The sequence below is a fragment of the Lipotes vexillifer genome, unplaced genomic scaffold (genome assembly GCF_000442215.2).
Source record: "Lipotes vexillifer unplaced genomic scaffold, Lipotes_vexillifer_v1.1 scaffold524, whole genome shotgun sequence".
Taxonomy (NCBI): Eukaryota; Metazoa; Chordata; class Mammalia; order Artiodactyla; family Lipotidae; genus Lipotes; species Lipotes vexillifer.
The window spans coordinates 2,150,105-2,169,889 of record NW_006774722.1 but is presented as its reverse complement, the minus strand read 5'-3'; the positions used below and the strand labels follow the sequence as shown (position 1 = coordinate 2,169,889).

The window sequence follows — 19,785 nt, the reverse complement described above, 5'->3', positions numbered from 1 at the left end:
GAAAAGGAAAAAGCAGGGACAGGATCGCCTTTGGGATACTCTGTACAGAAGGCATGACTCCGATGACCAGCCCTGCAGCCGACAGGAAGGGGAACAACTGTTTCCCAGGGGTAGGCAGACAGGCAGGGGCAGCAGCCCCAGCTGCCAGGCACCAGCAGTCATTAGATACTGCCCCCCACCACTCCCCAGAGAATCAACTTCGAGACTCCAACATGCTTTCTAACTAGGGCTTGATTTCAGATTTTATTAAATTCCTTCCTTAGAAGACACCATTCACTTGTTCTCTCAAGCTTCAAAATATCTTCTTGGGCAAGGAAGAAAGTGTGGATCAACTTCACTGACTGTCTTTGTAACCTTAGCCAGAAACAACTGCTAGCTAAGAACTCTGTTTAAGAGTAAGACAGGATGAAGTAACTACAGGAAGTGGCTGAATATTCAAAGGTCTATAAAAGCATCCATTCACTTCAACAAGCATCTAGTGGACCCCCCACCCCCCACCCCATTGCCACTTTGCACAAAGACATAGAGGCAAGAGGGAAACACCAGCTCAGAGACAGGAGTACCCCTCTCCAAGGACTTAAAAGCCCAGAATTCTCTAGAGCCTGGGATCAACGCTGGCTGTTTTTGTCTCCTGGAATCCAATCTCTTATCTTTTCCCTGGGGAATTATCCCTCCCTCCCTGTGTGAGGTCCTGCAGAGACTGTCGACTGACAGTCTCACCTTCCCCTGCCTCAGGACTCAACAGGTGACCCAAGCTGGCCCATCACACCCTCTCCCTCCCAAGACACCTGAGCAAAGCAATTCAAGGTCAGAAAATACTCTGAGGCTGCTACTTGCCAGGTGGCTCCGTCCTGCCTTGTCTCTTCGATTGTGCCCCCACTGGGACCCCCAGTCCCGTCTTGGCACCTCTCCTTTCTAAGCCTGGTACTGCTTTTCCCTCCCTCCCAGTTTGTGGGCCACGCTGTGTCCTCCCAGTAAACCCCCATGCTGTGTTAGCAACACTAGGTTTCTGTTGCTTGCGACCAGTGACCTCTAGCTGACCCCGGAACTCACTTTCTCCAGATGGATGCAACCACGATCTCTTGGGTTTCATAGAAAGACCCGGAGTCTCTGCAGCTGACAAGGACAAGTAGAGATTTTCTTCATGGAAACAAACACAAAAGAATATGTTCCAAATCAGGACGCAACCAGCCAACGAAGCTGGCTGGAATCCTTTCTTCCCAGGTATGCCCACTGTGAAATGTTTGGTTTGGATCACACTGTCCTTTGGGCAGGTGGAAGCAAACATATGACCCCATGATGCTCAGAGCCCAGCCCCCAGACACTTGGCTGACCACCTCACAAGGCTTACCCTCCAGTGACTTGATTCCTTGTCCACTCACCAAACGCCTGTGAAAGTCTGCTTGGGACAGGCCTTGTGCCAGACAACCATTTGGTGCCCTTCCAATCTCCAGGAAAGAAAATAGCCAAAATATATCTCCTCATTGCCCTCGTTATGCAAGCAGAAACACACACACACACACACACGCTTTCTGGTTCTAAAGAATACGACACAAACTACACACTCACAAACAACATAAAGTGAACTGGCAATTTGTAGCTTTACTTCTGCAGAAAATCCCCGCATCTCTAAGTGGGAGGATCCCAAGGCAAATTGTTCCTCCACCACCTGGCAATGGAGAAAGTTCTCCTGCAGCCTCAGAAATAGCCCATGACCCCAGAGCATTTAGAAATATCAAAAGAGTGAGCAACGTGCTGTGGGTTGGAGATTAATTTTTTTAAAGACATTCCCCCCACCCCACCCAAAAAAAACACAACTCACGACTTTTGAATTTATCCAGGACTTGGTTGTTGGGGAATTTTACCAGAATTACATACATTTTCAAAGAGAACATTGACTCTCCATCAATCGGACCCAAGGAATGGGGGCGTTCCTCACCTGTGCTGCAGGTGTGGCTTCCTTCTTATCCCCTGGAGTTGGTAACAGCCGGTCTCTGCCTGTTCACCTCGGCACCCAGGGCAGCCCAGGCAGTACCTGGCTCAGAGCAGGTGCCCAATAATACCTCAACATCTCAATAACAAAGGTCTGCTATGTGAAGAAAGGAGGGACGGAAGGAGGTCTCGATTGGCCATTTCTTCTAGGCCATGCCCAGTCTGCAGATGTACAGAATTCCTGGCTGAGTCACTGGATTTCACTATCGTTGTCCTCAATCGGCCCCTCTTTGAGGTTCTTCTAGAGAGAATATGGTCTCTAGATCACTAGAAGTGGAAGAACCATGTCTTGATAGTAACTTCCACAGCCACATGAGGAAGAAACCAGGCTGCCCGGATGGATGAGGCCTCGGAGACAAACCCAGAGGCCGCCCTCAGCAGACAGACCCAGGTTTCTGGCCCAAACTGAAGACTTGCTCCCTGAGAGGCCCTAGGTGAGTGGCTTCTCTCTGGGGTTGAGAAATGAAATGACTGGCTCTCTGGAAGGTCTGTCCAGCTCCAAATTCCATCGAGAGATTCCCGAATGCCCTCACTGTTACTTGAGCATCTCCGAACAGCACAAATCCTAGAGCAGGGCCCAGCCCTGCTCTCCAGCAATTAAACCACAATGAAATGTGGGGTCTCTACCCAACCCAAGCGGAGAGATTCCCAGGATCTCACCAACCGTATTTAGAAAGCTTTGGCCCAAAGAGTAGGACTCTCCCACATCCTACCACCACATAACTGAGCTTAAAAATCACCCCAAAGCCACAGGCTGTCTCATCCCATCAGCTCCCTGGACACGGCATCCTCCTCCCCTAATGCAGACACAGGGGCTCTGAATGAAGGATATTTGACCAGTGGTCAAAGCAAGGGAGAACGGCAGAAAAATCCTTCTGTGTTCGGTGTGTGGGGTGCGATTTCCAAGAGTGACAGCTTAAAAAAAAAAAAAAAGTTAGGGCAACAAACGCCTGCAACATTTGGAGAATGAAGCCATCTATGGAATCCAACAGATTAGCTGGTTTCCCCTCCATCTGGTACAACCCAAATGCGTCCATATGAGTTAGGCTAGAGTTTCTCTCCCCAGCCCCCAGTGACCCTAACGAATTCCAGGTCGAATGTAGGCATGAGCAATCCACGTCTGTCTGGCATGGCCTCATTATAACTTTATGCAAAGCTGCAGACAGATGTGGCTCAAAATAGTTCCCAGCAGTGGAAACAAAAGGGGTAAAATAAGGAGCAGGTATTTTTTTTAAGAATGGGGGTATCTGTACAGTGATTAAAAAAAAAAAAAAAGACACCATCACACATCCCTTTAAATAACCCACAGAAAGCAAGAGAAGACACCGTTGCTAATTTTCAGGAGATTTCATCTTACGGATGGAAAAATCCTACTAAATGAAGACATGCTCGCCATGGCAACAAAAATAAAGACACTCATTTTCTTCCTAATCTAATTGCTTGCATCCTTGTGGCAGCTCTGATCACTTGATTGCTTGCCTCAAACTAAGAAGACTTGAGTCCCTCTAGAGAGACAGGCTTTATGCCCAAACAAGAACCAAGCACAGGGTCAGATCCTGTCTTTATTAAAAATGTCGATATTTGGTTGATTATGACTAGTGATTTTTGCACTAGTTTTGACTTTTTAAAAATATCGCATTAAGTTTTATTTTACTTTTTGACATCTCCAAGTTTGCACCTGAAAGAGGGGGTCATGAGCCTCACCCTACTCTCCACCCTGCAACAAACCCACGGAAATCAGATTTAGAAAAACCCAGAAAAGCTACAGACACCTCTGCTCTCTTGCCAACTTGCTTCTGACTTTTGGCAAAGCTGTTGGCCACTCCCCAAGTTGTGGGTTGTTCGTGCCATCACTGAGCAACAAAGGATCACAACACGTCGGCCACATCAGCCTCCGAGGCTTTCTCATGGATGCGTGAATCTGTTTCTGTTTTTTAAATTACTGGGCCGGGCACAGGGTTCGCTGGCTGCCCTGTTCTAGTGTTACTGTTTATTAAGGCCTCCTGCTAAGTCAGCCCTGAAAGGCTATAAAAGAAGAGAAGACCTGTGCCTCCACGGCTCTGAACATTGCCAAGTTCTCCCAAAGCTCGTGGCTCTCCTGAGATTCTGAGCTGGGACAGATGAGAAAGGCCAGGGGATGCCCTATCCTGCTGTCCATTCCTGGGAGACTTGGCCGGGGAGCAGGGCTTTAGAAACCCCCTGAACTATGTCTGGACCGGCAGCTCATCTACATTGTGGCCATTGCCCGGATTTATTTTCCTTCCAAATACAATTGGTTCCTATCCCAAATAGGGGGAAAGTGTGTGTGTTTGTGTGTGTGTGTGTGTGTGTGTGTGTGTCCCATTTTAAGGAGGTCTCTGTTTCCACCAAAACATGACTTAGAATGAGATGGGGTCATTTCCCTCTGAAACAGTTGATCTATTTGTTATGTGCTCCAAAGCTGAGCGTCAGTGACACGGGGTTACCTGGAGCTAGGAAAGGGGCCCCAGGCAGCCCCACTGGACGTGCTGAGATGCTGCCAATCCAGAGCGGGATGAAGAGCTGGCGTTACAAAGCCCTGTGAGTTCCGACTCAGCCGTGGGACCCCCTTAACGAAAGCAATGTTTGCTCCCCAGCTTCCTTTGTTTTAAATTCTTGCAGGAATATACCGCACCAGAGATGTCAGAGCCTTTCATCTGCCTTCACATTTAAGGCCAAGATCCTAGCTGCAATGCCCCTTTCATCTAGCAGAAATCAAAATTCTCCCTCCAGGGTCATGCAGGGTCACGACCTCTTTGTACCCAGTTTTCTGGAGGCAAATCAAACTGCCTTCCAGCCTCAAGCCTCTTTCTCATCCAGTCAGGATCGGCTGCATTTCAACGAACCCATCTCTGTCCCTGGATATCTCACCTCCTCACAGCCACTCTGGGGTAGAAAAGGGGACTTCCAGTCCAAGTGAACCCAACCGGAAGGTCACCTTGTGTGAGCCGACCTTGCCAACAAACTCTGAAATTTAGCGCCGAGGCCGTCAAATCTGAAAGACGCATCTTTGCCGTGAAATGTTCTAAGCTACTGCTACCCAAACTCAAAATTGGGATGTAAACATCTACTAGATTTCCAAGGGGGAGATGGTTACACCGGAGGGAAACAACTCAGAGCGCAAAAACATGATCAGTCAGAACCCTGAGTTCAAGATCACTTTTAGTCTGGCTGATACAGTCTTTTCTTATGTGTCCTTATTTATTTACCATTTTTGTAAACAGATTCCATAGTTATTTCCTGGGATCCCTTCCTAGTGGCCCACACTCAGGTCCCCGGCGGTGCTGGGTGCCTGGGAAATGACTGCAAAGCATTGTGTCTATTCTGCTGGACTCACCCTTACTAAGATTTCATCATTTAACAAAAAAGTTCTAAACAGATCATTCGAATTATCCTGAAATGCCAGACCCCCTCCCTCTCCCCTGCTTCAACTGTACCCACCTCCCCATTTAGCAGAGGGAGCCCAGGGCAGTGCCTTCCGAGAACACCATGCCCCGTTCCCCCAAATTCTAATTATTTACCAAGGTAGGTAGGACTCAAGCAAGAAAGGAGGGGCAGAAAGGGCAGGAACAAATCTCATCAAGCCTGTAACAACCTTTGGCCACCAGAGCGCTTATCAAGCCACTTATCAGCAGTCATCCAAACACACCTTTTCCCAGGGTCTGTAAACCTTATGCAAATCAAATGCTAATAGATCGCGCACCAAGGGCCATAGAGTAGGGAAAAACTGAGGTACCCGGGGGCAGGCTCCTCAGTGTTACTGCAGGAAGCAGCATGAGACCAGTTGGACGGTCCAAGGAAGCCGACCTCAGCAGGACTTGAGCTACCTAGTCACCGGCTTCTCCAGTCACAGACTGGGATACGGCAGGTGGGGCGGCAGGAAGGGTTATGCAGCCCCAGGGGCTGTACAGTTATCTGCGTGGTCACGTCTTTGAGGTACTGAGTGTCTGCTAGAGTCCAGACACTGTGCTGAGAATGCCCCTCACGCTTTCTCATGTCATCCTCACACATCTTTACTCATAGAAGTCACGGTCAACATCAGTGTGGACCATTGTCACCATCATCACCATCGTCTACGTGATCATGATAAAGCTCAGAAAGAATATCCTTCTGCCTCAAAAGCTGCATCTCCAGCAACGATACTCCCAGTCCTGACTCACGGGTCACATGACTGTTATTGGGGTCTCTGAAATCACATGGTGGGTGGGCAGCTGGCCCCGCATCAGTGGGAGGCTGGCAAACCAGATCCATCCGTTCCTCTGGGATGTTCTCAAACTTAACATGTCCCTTCTGGGGCTTCCCTGGTGGCGCAGTGGTTGAGGGTCCACCTGCCGATGCAGGGGATGCGGGTTTGTGCCCCGGTCCGGGAAGATCCCACATGCCGCGGAGCGGCTGGGCCCGTGAGCCATGGCCGCTGAGCCTGCGCGTCTGGAGCCTGTGCTCCGCGACGGGAGAAGCCACAACAGTGAGAGGCCCGCATACAGAAGAAAAAAAAAGAAAAAAAAAAGTCCCTTCTTAGAAACGTGCTGGCATATTTTTCTTGAACAACACAGGAGGCAAAGATGAGTCTGTTGAATTGTTGCCTTTTTCTGGTAGAATACATTGAAATACAATTTAAATGTTTTGTTATTATTATTTTCATTCTGCTTCTTTGGGGAGACAAAGGTCATTCCTGAGTCAGTGTGGCCAGGTTGATCATCTTGTTAGGTCACCATCCTAGAGTCACACTGATGTCTGCAACTTACCCAGGGGCACAGGGAGAGGGTGGCACCACCCCCAGGCCATGCAGCGAGTCACATCCAGGACACAGGGCAGAGCTCCTGGGTCTGGAGTCTTCCCACGAGATTACAGAGCCCAGATTGTCCACCACACCCATGATTCCAAACATCCCGCACTGCTCTTGATACATTCCTACTTGTCAGCCCATGTGGCTCAGATTTTTGTTTGGAAACATGGTCACTGTCACATCATCACAATGCCTCTCTCATTATGTCCTTGGAGGGATTTAACAGATGGAAGTTTCCCTCAATTCTCAGGAAAAAAGTGGGGAGGAACAGAGCAGGGTTCCTTGCTGGGGGCCCTGCAGCTAACTCCACTGGCCATCTGAGAGTGAGTGGCTTCACTCCACAGCCAGGTGTACAGTGGCAGGTGCAGAGGGACTGCCCTGCTATGGGGTACCATTAGCACTGAGAGCTCTGTGAAGGTTCATTTTTTATGTGCCAACTTGGCTGGGCCATGGTACCCAGATATGTGACCAAATGCCAGTCTAGATGTTGCTAGGAAGGTATATTTTAGAGGCAATTAACATTTAAATCAGTAGACGTCAAGTAAAGCAGATCACCCTTCATAACGTGGGTGGGCCTCGTCCAATCAGGTGAAGGAGAGGGCAGAGAGGAGTGAGGTGCCCTGAGCAGGGAGGGAATTCTGCCTCCAGGATGCCTCAGACTGAAGAATTCGACATCAGCTCCTCTGTGTGTGTGTGTGTGTGTGTGTGTGTGTGTGTGTGTGTGTGTGTGGTGTGTTTATATACACATAGATATCTACACACACACGTCCTATTAGTTCCGTCTCTCTGCAGACCCTGACAGACATAATCCCCCACCATGTCATAGGACACTCCTGTTTTTGAAGCATTCTCATGGAAAACAACCCCGAGTGCACAGGGATGTAAGCACATGGGCTACTTGTCCCTATTTCTCTCCTTATTATCTTATTCTTGGCAAATTTTCCATGGCCTTAAGACGGGATGTGTTTTTCTCTGGTGTGGAGTTTTGTTTTTGTTTTTGTTGGCAACGGTGGGGTTGCTGGGGGGAGGGGAGGGGCGGGGCTTCCTAACGTGGCCAAGGAGAGCCATGAGCATCCCTTGTCCCGTGGGTGAGCTGCTATCTCCGCCGCCTCCCCAGGGGCGAGAAGGGCAGTGCCCAGGATGCACTTGGTTCATTTCTCTTTGGGGTCCCAGATCTTCTGGAAGAAACAATGGAAGTTATGGGCAACAGCTCTGGAAAAATCCACATTCCCGCACATGTCTATAGGGATGTGAGACCTCTGGCAGCACCCACACACCCTGGGACAGCACGCCTCATTTGTGGGAGAAAGACCCGCAGACGGAACCTCAGTGACAACAAAGACAAGGGCCTCACAGGAAGTCGCCAGCGTTACTGAGACCTACTGTGTGCTGGGTGCTATTCGAGCTCAGGTCTGGAAGAACCAAGTGTGCAGAAGGATGTGGGGAAACCAGAGAACTTGGATCTCATACCCAGAAGACACCTCTGGGAGCAGCTGGTCTCTCGAGCCTTCACTTTCCACGTGAGATACAGTAACTACAGCATCCCTCCTGAAGCTTTTGGGTCCTTAAACGCAGCCAAAACGACCATTCTCCAAGAATGCCTGCAACCTTGCAAGCATCCTTCCGAGATGCAGCCGGATTTTTGCCTCTGCCTCCATGTGACCGGAAGGCAGAAGAAAGAAAGACACCAGAAGCTGAAAATCACCCAAAGTTCAAGACTCTCTGTTTAGACATGAGGCTCCAGACTCCTGCAGGTTCCCAGCATAGCCAGCGGTGGGCACAGGATGCAACTCGCACCCTGGAGAAGTTTCGAGACAGCAAGAGGGTCTGCTAAAGAAGAGGGGGTGACAGCTAAGGGGTGGGGGGCAGAAGCTGGAAAAGTCCTCGGTGTGCGCTACCCTTGTCCGTTTAGCTCAATCCAGTCATTCTTCAGATGCTTCCATTTCTCCAAAGGTCCAAGTTCCCCAAAACCCACTTCCTCGCTTCGTGATCTTATCCAATATGTTCTAAAGTTTGCCAGTGGACCTGTCCATATATCAACAGAGAATTTTTGGATGGAAGGAAAGAAAGAGGGAAGGAGGGAGGAGGAAAAGAAAGGAAGACAGAGAAAGACCATCCAGGAACATCTTCTGTATAAAAGTTATGTCGCTTGTCTGACTTCAAAACGCTCAAGCCTGGTTATTGTCATTTTTCTTGTTTCCCCGGGTAGCTCACGAAACTCCCAAACACCATATTTAATCCTTTCCCCCTAGTGTTTAAAATGAATCAGGGTCAGGGAAGAGGGGAAGAGGTAAATCAAGCTGTGAGGGGAACGTTAGCAAGTTGGCTAGAAAAAGCCAAAGACCCATGGCTTCATCTCGGGCCCTAAACCACAGCTCGGAACTGGGAGACAGGATTCCCAACAGGTCGCAGGGCTTTGCGACAATCGCTTCCCGCAGCCAGTGCTCAGGGCTTGGCAACAGGCAGAGAACTAAGGTGTCTCCAAATATCCCCTCCTTCCTCCCCTCTCCTCTGCAAAGGCCCCCCTGCCCCAAATTTGCTTAGCTTTCTTCTTTCTCCTTCTAGACCCACAGCCTGGGATTCCTACCAAGGCTGCCCTCAGTCCTGGGTTCTGTGAAGCTAATTTGGTCAGAGGACAATGCCAGGAAGATAAGAATCAGAAAGGATAAGTGTCAGGGTGATGGGGACGGCAGGAGAAGGTGACCCTGATCACTGTCTGAGAATAGAAGGCAATCAGTGACAGCCCGTCCAGGAGTCCCTCCCCAGCACACATCATTTTTATGATCTGGCCCCATCCTCCCTACTGTGGGCTGACGGTATGTGTAGGAGCTGATCAGACACAGCCCGGCAAGCAAATTCTGCCATCAGGGTCAGCTTCATTTGGGGGGACCTGGGATAAAATGCAAACGTGGAGCCCTTGCTTCAAAGAGTATTAAGCATTTCCACTGCTGTGCCGCACACCTGAAACTAACACGATATTGTAAGTCAACTACACTTTGATTTTTTTAAAAAAAGTATTAAGCATTTCAAGATGGCGACAATACACTTTAAACCATGAGGGTCTTTCTGAGCTGGAACCCTGTGCACACGTCCAGGCTCCCCGCTGGAGCCAGCCCTGCTTGCCATGCTGGACAACAGGGTGACTTTCCAGACCTCTCCCAGATGCACTTAGAGGGCTCATGACCTGGTTTGAAATACATTCGCCCCCAGGCTCACCCTCCTCTGCACTTCATCCTCGAGGTGTCGGTGAAACAAGGTGGGTATGTGAGGCCCATCGAGATATCACCCAGGGTGCTCAGAGGTTAGATGGCTCGGAATGAAGGAACCCCTGAAGGACACGAATCACGGGGCTCCAAACACAGTGGCAAAGTTGCCTTTGCGGGCCAAGGGCTCCAGGAAGGCTAAGAATCCCTAGTCAAGTGCAAGCAGGACGCCCAAGAGATCCCATGAATACCTAGAGACATCTAGAGACGTCTGGTCCAAGTCCCAGATTGTAGAGACCAGGAAGGCAAAGTCCAAAGGCTGCTGACCAGAGCAGGGTCAAGCCCTCTTCACAGTTTGCAGGATGATGTTTCTGCAGAAGGGGTTCCTGAATTGAGTCGCTGCCCACGGCCTCAGGAGAGAGTGGGCTTCACAACAAGGAGACCCCAAAACTAACTCAGGTGTCACTGTCTCGGTCCTGCAGTAAGAGAGTTCTTAGGGACCGGAAGGGTCAAGGGGAGCTGTCCGGGGCAGGGGGTGACAGTGGGCAGGAGAAGCCAGCCTGGGGAGGACCCGTGGGCTTTGCCCCCACAGGAGGTTAGGAGCCTGAAGCCCATGGAATTTCACCCCCACGGGGCAGGTTCCACTAGGCCCTGCCAAGCCCACCCCGGTGCTCCCTAGAGAGCAGGCTGCTTTCAAGGAATTTGAAACTCCTTGGAGCCTGGCAGGGTCAGCAAAGGGGGCCAGGCCCACTTAGCCCCTGGGGCAGGAGACAACTTTCGGGGCTTCTTCCCTCCCAGAGGGACTTCTCAGGTGTCTAATCCCTCTGGTTGGCTCATTTCACTCAGAGGGAGGGCTCGCCCTTCCACCGGATCAGAAACTCTGGGGTTGGGTTTCTCCTGGGCCAGACCCTCAGAGGGGATGGGGGTCACACCCTTGACCTGCAGACCTGACCTGGGCTGGCAGGAGAGCCTAGCAAGGGCTGAAGGCTGTGCCAGGCCGGCTCTGGGCTGACCAGGCGGGGACGGGACCAGGTCATCCCGGAGTGTGAAGAGAGGGGCCTGGCCCAGGAGCCCCCGCCCCCAGGGCTGACTCACTCAGGAGTGTTGATCCAGATGATGTCCAGGTGGCAATAGTAGACACACTCTTTGTCCTTGTAGGTAAAACATGTACAGCGCCGGGCTCGGTGGTGCACAGGGCCCCCCTTGGCCGCCTGCTCCCCAAACCGACCAGGTCCCTCCTCCTGCCCAGGGCTTCTGGGGCTTGGACCGCGCACTGCTGTTGTGGCCACAGTCTCCTCTGCGTCCCCCTCCGCTCTGGCGGCAGAGGGGGCCCGGGGCTCGCCGCTCCTGCCAGCGTCCCCAGGCTGGGGGCGAGGCACCAGCCCTGCAGAAGAGGCAGATTGAGGGGCTCCTGAGTTGCCGAGGGTGCAGGCCCCGGACACCCACCATCCCCCAAAACCCAGGGGAGGGGGAGAGCCAAACTTTCTGCCAAGTTTGCAAGCTAATGGCACTTTCTGTTAAGTCTCCAAGCTACGCCAGAGGTTCGGAAAAGTGTGCAAAGCTAGGCGCGCCGTTTCCGAAAAGTTTGCAAGTTGCGTGCACACTTGGTGAAAAGCTTGGGAGCTCTTCTCGCCGCGCAGCGCGCAAGCTATCTGTGCCCGCTGAAAACGTGCAAGCATTGTGCAGGCTTTCGGAAAACTCTGCAGTCATTTTGCACAGTTTCTGAATCGTTTGCAAACTTTTGGAAAAGTTCCCGACTTCACGAAATATCGACAAAGTCCGCCCCGGGCCCCGGGTCTCCAGCCTGCGTGTGGGCTGCAACCTCCCAAGCCCGCGGGGGATCCGTGCCCTCAGCTTCTGCCCCCCAGCCCGCCCCCCGGGCGCCTGCAGGGGTGGCGAGCCGGGGCCAGAGGCCTCTGCCAGCAGTGCCCCCTTCCCCGCGCCCCCCGCCCCGCCCGTCCCGGGGTCCTTTTGTGTGCGCTCGCGCCAGGAGCCTCGCGCCGCCCCGCCCGCTTACCTGCGGCGGAGGTCACTGCGAGCCCGAAAAGGAACCACAGCCGCAGCTCCATGAACCCCGATCGGCCGCGGGAGCACCGGGCCGGAGGACGAACGCCTGTGGCCGTGAAAGGGCGCTCGTGCCGGGCACGGCGGGCCTCGCCCTCCGGCCAGGGGGTCTTCGAGGCCGGCCGCTGGCTGGCTGCGTCCCGGGCTGCGGCCAGGAGTTGGCTGCGACGGTCTCGAACTTCAGAGCGCGCTACCCATCCCGGCGCAGGGCTGGCCGGCTGTGGGCTGCGGCTCTTCTGCTTCCCGCACCACCCCCCTCGCCTCCCCGCCCCCCGGAGGGGCTGGAGCTGCCGCGCAGGGCCTTTGAACCCGGGGCGCACGGGGGTCGCCTCGCAGGCGCGGGGGAGCCGGCCAGGCGCAGGGCCGGGTGCGATGGGTGCGTGGGGGGTGGGGGCCGGGACAGCTGCCTGAAGGCCACGCGCGCGCACACACTCGCATACACACGCACACGCGCGCACTCACGCTCACGCGCCCACCCCGCCGCGTCGCTGCCCAGACCCTGCAGCTCCCACCGCAGCTCAGTGGGAGAGAGAATAGGCTGCGCCTGAATCCTATCTTTTATCTCTGGGGCTCTGGAAGGCAGCATTTCTCAGCGTTCACCTAATGACACCTTACCCTTGCACAGACCTGCCAGCCAAGGCCCTGGGCGTACTTTACACTCGTGACTCACGGGCACCGGCAGTGTCTCCCCGCCTCTCCCAGGAGCTCAGAGCTGGTGGGTTTGGGCAGCAATCAGGGGCAAAGTCAACCAAGAAGTGGAGCTAGCGGTCCTGGGGTGTCCGTGACTTGCGCACAGCCCCCTGCACTGGGGAGGTGGCTTCGGTGAGAAGCAGGTTCCTCTCCCCGTCGTGTTCTTCCCACCCCACGTGTGGGAGGCGCTCCTAGCTCACCTGAGACTGGTCTCCTGCCCTGAGCACCACAGGAGAGAGGGTCGGTTAATTTCCTTGTTAAACACCCCCTTTGCTGAGAGCTGTGCCTGGGCACGGGAAGTACTCGAGAAAGATTTGTCGATGGATGAAAGAATGAATGAATAAATGCTTCCCATGGACTCCGCCCTGGACTGCTGACCTCTGAGCACACCAAGAAGCCCTTAGAACCCCTCCCTGGCCAGAGTTCCCCGACCAGAGGGAAGGACGTAAAGAGAGGCAGTGCTCCAGGTGGCATCGGGCACTTCCCTCTTGGCCACTGCCCACCCCATCAGCTTGGACTGGATTGGAGTTGGCGTTCCCTGAAAACCCCAGGCAGGGCAGGGAGTCACAGGCCACACAGAGGAAGATAAACAGGTCTGAGGCCCTGGAGTCACTCCTCATGTCGCAGGGTACTTGTGGTGACTTGAACACCAATCCTTTGACACTCCTCCCACAAAAGACACAGTCGAGTACCACCCCACTCCCCTTCAGCCTGAATGACCCACTTGGAAAAAATAGAAAGCAGCAGAAGTGACCTGAGTGCCTTTGGAGGCAAAGTCATAAAAGGTGGCACAACTCCCACATGGCTCTCTCCCTTGGGATCCTGGTCCTCTGGATACAGCCACCATGCTGGGAGGAGGGCCAAGCAAGCCCACAGAGAGAAACTGAGGCCTTGCAGACAACAGCCCATGCCAACCACTGTGTGAATGAATGAGCCTTGAGGTGACTGGAGCCCCAAGCCTTGAAGACTTCCAACTGAGGGCTAGCCATCCCCACTCTGTGCCCTGTCTGAATTCTGACCCACAGAACCCATGGGCATAAGAAATGGTTGTTCTACACCACGCTGCTTTGGGCAATTTGTTATAGAGCTGTAGTAACTAGGAAGGTACCCAAGTCCCCAGAATTGAGCTGAGGCTTCAATTTCTCCATCACCTCCAGCCCCCTTCCATCCTACCCAGTCCCTGAGTCCAAGTCAAGGTGTGGCGAGGGAAAGATAACATCTTTTAAGGTCATTTGTCACCAAACAGGACAAATATTCTACAGGGGCCTCTTCCTCATTTTCTGTGTTGCATGTTTTGAAAATTAGAAAAGCCCAAAACTAGAATTATCTTCTGCTCCTGCCGGGCTAGAATCTGGATCGCTTTGTTATTATCTCTCTCCTTGGACTTAAAATATTCATCGCCTACAAAATGAAAAAATCTTGGATTGGGGGATGGCTGGAGAAATAGAAAATACAGTACACTAATCAGCTAAAAAGAGAAAAGGGGTAGAGGGCAGTTTCCTGGTATATTCAGACACAGGAGATGTCAGAGCTCTTGGACCACTCGGTGAGTCTGCCGCCTTCCACAGCTTGGGCTAAAGCCTGCCCTACCCGGATAAGCCTGCAAGGCACGCCTAGCTACGGAATACCATCATGGCACTGGCCTGTCCTCAGTCTTCTAATCTAGTTGAGAAAAGGAGAGTATGGCCAGCTGGAGAGTCAGAAGAGTGAGAATTTTAACTGGTCCTTCCAACAACCTGAGGACCATGATGGAGGTGTACCTGCCATGACACTCACCAGCAGCCATGCACAGGTGAGAAAGGTCTCCCCTTTTCTACTCCTTCAGTCCTTCCGACTGCGCCCAGGAGGCTCCTCAGCTGGGTGTGTCTTTAACGTTCTAACAATCGACCAGTTTTGTGCTTAGAGCCTTGAGTAGGCCACAGAATCTAGCTGGGATTTTTTCTCCTTTTTTTGTTCTTGTTGTGCTAAAATACGTATAATGTAAAATCTACCATCTTAACCGTTTTTCAGTGTACAGTTCAGTGGCATTAAATCCACTCATAATGTTGGGCAACCATCACTAACACCCATTTCCATAACTCTTTTCATCTTGTTAAAGTGAAATGCTATACCCGTTAGACATTAACTCGTCTTCCTTCCCTCCCCGGCCCCTGGCAGCCACCATTCTACTGCAATCCGTCTCTGATCTTGACTACCCTAAGTGCCTCATGTAAGTGGAATCATACGGTGTTTGTCCTTTTGTGACTGGCTTATTTCACGTAGCATAATGTCTTCAACATTCATCCACGTGTCAGAATTTCCTTCCCTTTTAAGGCTGAATAATATTCCATCATATAGATAGACTACGTTTCGCTTATCCATGCATCTGTTGATAGACACTTGGGTTGCTTCCATGTTTTAGCCAATGTGAATAAAGCTTCTTTGAACATGAGTGTACAGATATCTCTTTGAGACTCTGCTTTCAGTTCTTTTGGGTGGATACCCAGAGGTAGAACTGCTGGGTCATTAGGTAATTCCATTTTTAATTTTTTGAGTAAGTACCATACCATTTTCCACAGTAGCTATACCATCTTAGATTCCCACTAACAGTGCACAGGAGTTCCAAGTTTTTCGTACTCTCCCCAACATTTGCTATTTTCTGGGGTTTTTTGTTTTTTTGTTTTATAGTAACCATCCTAATGGGTATCTCATTGTAGTTTTGATTTGCATTTCTCTAATGATTATTGATGTTGAGCATCTTTTTGTGTGCTTATTGGCTATTTGTATATGTCTTCTCTGGAGAAATGTTTATTCAAGTCCTATGCCCATCTTTTTTTTTTTTTTTTTGCGGTACGCGGGCCTCTCACTGTTGTGGCCTCTCCCACTGTGGAGCACAGGCTCCGGACGCGCAGGCTCAGCGGCCATGGCTCACGGGCCCGGCCGCCTCGCGGCATGTGGGTTCTTCCCGGACCGGGGCACGAACCCGCGTCCCCTGCATCGGCAGGCGGACTCGCAACCACTGCGCCACCAGGGAAGCCCTGCCTATGCCCATTTTTTAATTGGATTGTTTGGGGTTTTTTGTTGTTGCTGTTCCACTTAGGACTTTGTAACATCGTTTTCATCGCATTTAAGTTTATCTTTCACTTATGGCATGTGTGGTAGTAATATAGATTCCTTTCTAAATTAATTTAAATTTAAAAAATGGAGATGAGCCGGAGAAGCTGGGTTGTGTCCTGATTTGAGCCACTGGATCCAACTGGGCCTGAAATCCACACTATCCCTGTACTCTTCATTTGTAAAAGCTCATAGTTTCTTGTCTTTTAAAGTTTATTTGGGATTCTGTCACTTTCACCTGAAAAATATCCTGGCTGGAACACTACCAGTCTTCCTGGGCTCCAGGGTACGCAGTATGCAAAGGAAACATACAATTCACAAGCCGGGTGGTGAGGGTTTTAATCATTGTTCTGACCTACGATAACACAATTTGTACTCTCATTATCCTCATTTTACAGATGAAAAAATGAAGGCTCAGAAAGGTTAAAGTGAATGTTCTACAATCACACAGCTGTTAAGTGCCAGAGTCAGTATTCAAATTCAGTTCTATCCGATATCAGGGACACAGTTCATAACCGTTAGGCAGCGCTGCCTCCAGATCTCATACCCTGTGTTTATAATCACACCCATTTTCCTCTGTGTGTCATCGACGAGTCATTGCTTCTCCATTTGTCTTGTTTCTTTATTCCCATAATCTCTGATGAAAGGTCATGGTAAGGAATGGTGACCGCATGCCTCCCCCGCAGAGGACACCAAGGAAGGGCCCTTCTCCCCCTCTCGAGTCTCCATCCCTCCTTAGTCACCCTTTGCTGTCTCTGCCATCAAATGCCCCCCTGAGAGAAGTGATATATCAGGACACTTTTACGACTCAGCCAACTGCATGGCTAGGGTCCTTCTGTTGATTTTTCATTAACATTTTCCAAGCTGGTAGATGTGTGGATGTATCTTTGAGACTGTACCTCTCGCTTAAATTTTGACGAGAAATCCAGCTGTTAAGAATATTGTGATTTATCTAGATAAGCATCCCCTCAAGATGCCTCTTCATGTGCTTTATGACTCTTTTGAAGATTGTTTTCCCTTAAAATTAGGGGATTTAAGTGAGAGTAACATAATACGTTATGTAGTTTTCCACTATCCTGGAGTTTCTTCCTCTCGCCTGGCCTCATCAGTGGAAGCCCTGAACTTGCCCAGAAATCAGATAATTAAGTGCTTTTCCATGCTGCCCAAGTCTTAGCTGTGCACCTCCCCATCTTCCTGTGGTCACTGGGATCCACTGGAGGAGGTATCAGTCTCCAAATTCCGTGCTTTAAAAGCGACATAAATTGTTTATCAAGTTCTCAGTGAAATAAAATTACCACAGTGCATTCCAAACTTCAGCCCTGCCAATTCCGTGTGCTCAAGGGCTAAAAGAAATTATCGATCCCCAAAAGAAATCTGACAGCGAGTCTAAAAAAATTTGTTTAAAAGAGTTTTTTTTCCTGTGTTTTCTGTTATGGATGCTTGCTGTTGCTGCCCCTTGGCCATCCCGTTCCTCCAGCTCTGGTTCAGGCTACATCTTCCCCTGGAAAACAGTTTCTCCACACACTATATGGTTTGGGTGGGGCTGCAAGACCAGGTTTGTGCCTCTGGATTATCCAGTCAGAGCATTACATCATATTTGAGACAGGCAGGCCTCCAGAATTGTAAGATAATAAACTTGCTTTGTTTTAAGCCACTATGTTTGTGGTCATTTGTTACAGCAGCGAGAGGAAATTAACACAATCTTGAATACAGTGATTGGTTCAGATATAAGCCCGTGAGCTACGCCCAGCCCTATCAGAGCCAATGGGATTCAGTTCTGGGACTTTGAGTGGGACACTCTTCTCTTTTTCCATGGAGGTGCTGAGAGGACCGGATGGAAGCTTAGAGGTGCTGGCAGCCATCTTGTCACCACGAGGGAAAAAATGTCTGTCCAAGAATGGAGCCAATATGGAAAGAGCAGAAGTACAAAGTGGAAGTAGGGAGATGAGACTAAGTCTTGAGCCCCGGATCCAACATGGTACACTAGACTTTTCACCTACATCAGCCACTACATTCCCATCTTTGTTTAAGCCAGTTCAAATTAGGTTTCTGCCACTGGCAGTCAAATTCATACTGATATATTTTGTCTTAACTCATTGTGAAATGGGAGTCAGTTGTCAAGACAACTGATGCAGGGGTGAGGCATCAGTGGGTAGCAACTGGCAGTAGATGTGGCTACTGGTGGTTGCCTCAAGACAGAGTAGCAAGACGTCATGCTGGTTGACTTGGTTGGGAATGAGAAGGGCTACCAAAATAAATATTTTAAACTTTTTAGAACATCTGAGGTTCCATACTTCCAGCAGGCGAAAGACATGAGCGCCTGTTCGAAAACCATTTCTTGTGGCAGCAGGAACTACACAGGAGGGGCTGGGAGAGCTAGCTGAACCGTGAAGCATCATGTTATACAACCATCAAATGCAGCGCCAGCCCAGAGCCTCGTGGTTGCCTGCACAAGCATCAAACCATAGAGAGACCATTGCCTGATGGAAGGGCACAGAGACCCCACCTTTTCCAGCATCAGTCCTTGGCAGAAGCAGATTTAGTTTGGGAATCTCTGGTCTACATTTCAGTGTCTGTTTTCCTTCAGCAATGCCTCCAACTCATACCTTTCCCACCCCCTCGTAAGAGCCTCCACCCAGACCACTGTCTCACATACCCACTCTCAACTTAGCTCCAATGCTTTACCTAAAGGTGGGAATTTCAGGCATCCCAGCAGATTAATGGGCGAGATACTTTTGAACAAGTTAAGTCAACATGCCACAAACACACCTGCCCCTTTTACCTGCCTTGAAGTAGGCTTGACTTTTATCAGAGGAATTTCTCACAAACTGTAGCCTTCTAAAGCTCACAGAGGGGTAAGTTCCCATGTCCACCAAAGGCAACCAATCACTGCATTTGGGAAGCTTGATTCCAGCAGCTGTCAGACGCCTTGATCTGTATGCAGAATAAAAATATTCGCAAAACTTTCCTCCATGCCCTTCACCTCACGGCACGAATCCTGCCCAAAGCCGCTTTAAAGCCCAAATGCTGCCCCTTCTAGAAAGTTCTACCTGATTTGCGTGTTTAAAGGGAATACCTTCTGAATCTCTTAGAGCTGCTGAAACATTTAGACTTGCAGTCAAGCCAAATGGTAACACTTGTGGGTCTTGGAACTGAACGGCACCTAACTGAAATCCTGACGCCCCCTAACCTTGCCTAGCTGTGTGACCTTGGCCAGGTCACTCCATCTCTCTGAGTCTCAGCTTCCTCATCTTTGAAATGGGGATAATAGTAGTAGTCATCTAGTAGGGTTGCTCTATGGATTCAATGAGAGACTATAGGTAAAGCATTGAATATAGGGCCTGGCACAAAATAAATAAGCATTTCACACACGTTATCCAGCTGTGCTAGTAGCTGTAATAATTACCGTTGTGTGCAGACTTTACCGATCGATTGGAAGTCCTCTGAGGGTGGTGTTTTCATTACCTAGTGACACAATGGTATGTGTAGTAACTGTAACAATTGGTCCACAAAGCACTCATTGGCTAAGCAGCTCTGCAATCTCGCTGATCTCACTCATCTATCAGGTGGTCATCTGACTGCTGGGGAGCCAGGTTGACCTTCACTGAGACAACAAAAATGACTCAGCTCTGCTCGCGTGATTCTCACCCTCCAGCAGCCCAGCCCAGCCATGTCCTTCCTATGGCAGTAGAAGGGGCTCCAGAGAGAGAAAACCCGATGCGCTGACCCTTCTCAAGCCTCTGTTGTTGCCACATCTGTGAGCATCTCATTGGCCAAAGCCACTCCCTTGGCAAGCCCAAGACTGGGGAGGACACTACAAGGTTACAGGGTCAAGGGCATGGTAAGGGAGCCATGAAGAATTGGACCCCTTAGCAACCAACCACAGGCAGGAACTTAAATCCTCCAACACGCCTAAAATAGTAGGTAAAATTGACCCTG

The 19,785-nt window shown here is 50.6% G+C and overlaps 1 protein-coding gene across 1 annotated transcript in view; it reads right to left on the bottom strand.

The window, feature by feature from the left end:
* Positions 1 to 12,068, bottom strand: part of EDN3 (endothelin 3) — a 22,374-nt gene extending 10,306 nt beyond the window's left edge. Inside the window, exons 1-2 of the mRNA XM_007449471.1 lie at positions 12,017 to 12,068; positions 11,095 to 11,383 (exon numbers count right to left, since the gene is read on the bottom strand). Of these exons, the coding sequence (XP_007449533.1) occupies positions 11,095 to 11,383; positions 12,017 to 12,068 (341 nt within the window). The remainder of the gene's footprint in view (positions 1 to 11,094; positions 11,384 to 12,016) is intronic.
* Between the last annotated feature and the right edge of the window lie 7,717 nt (positions 12,069 to 19,785).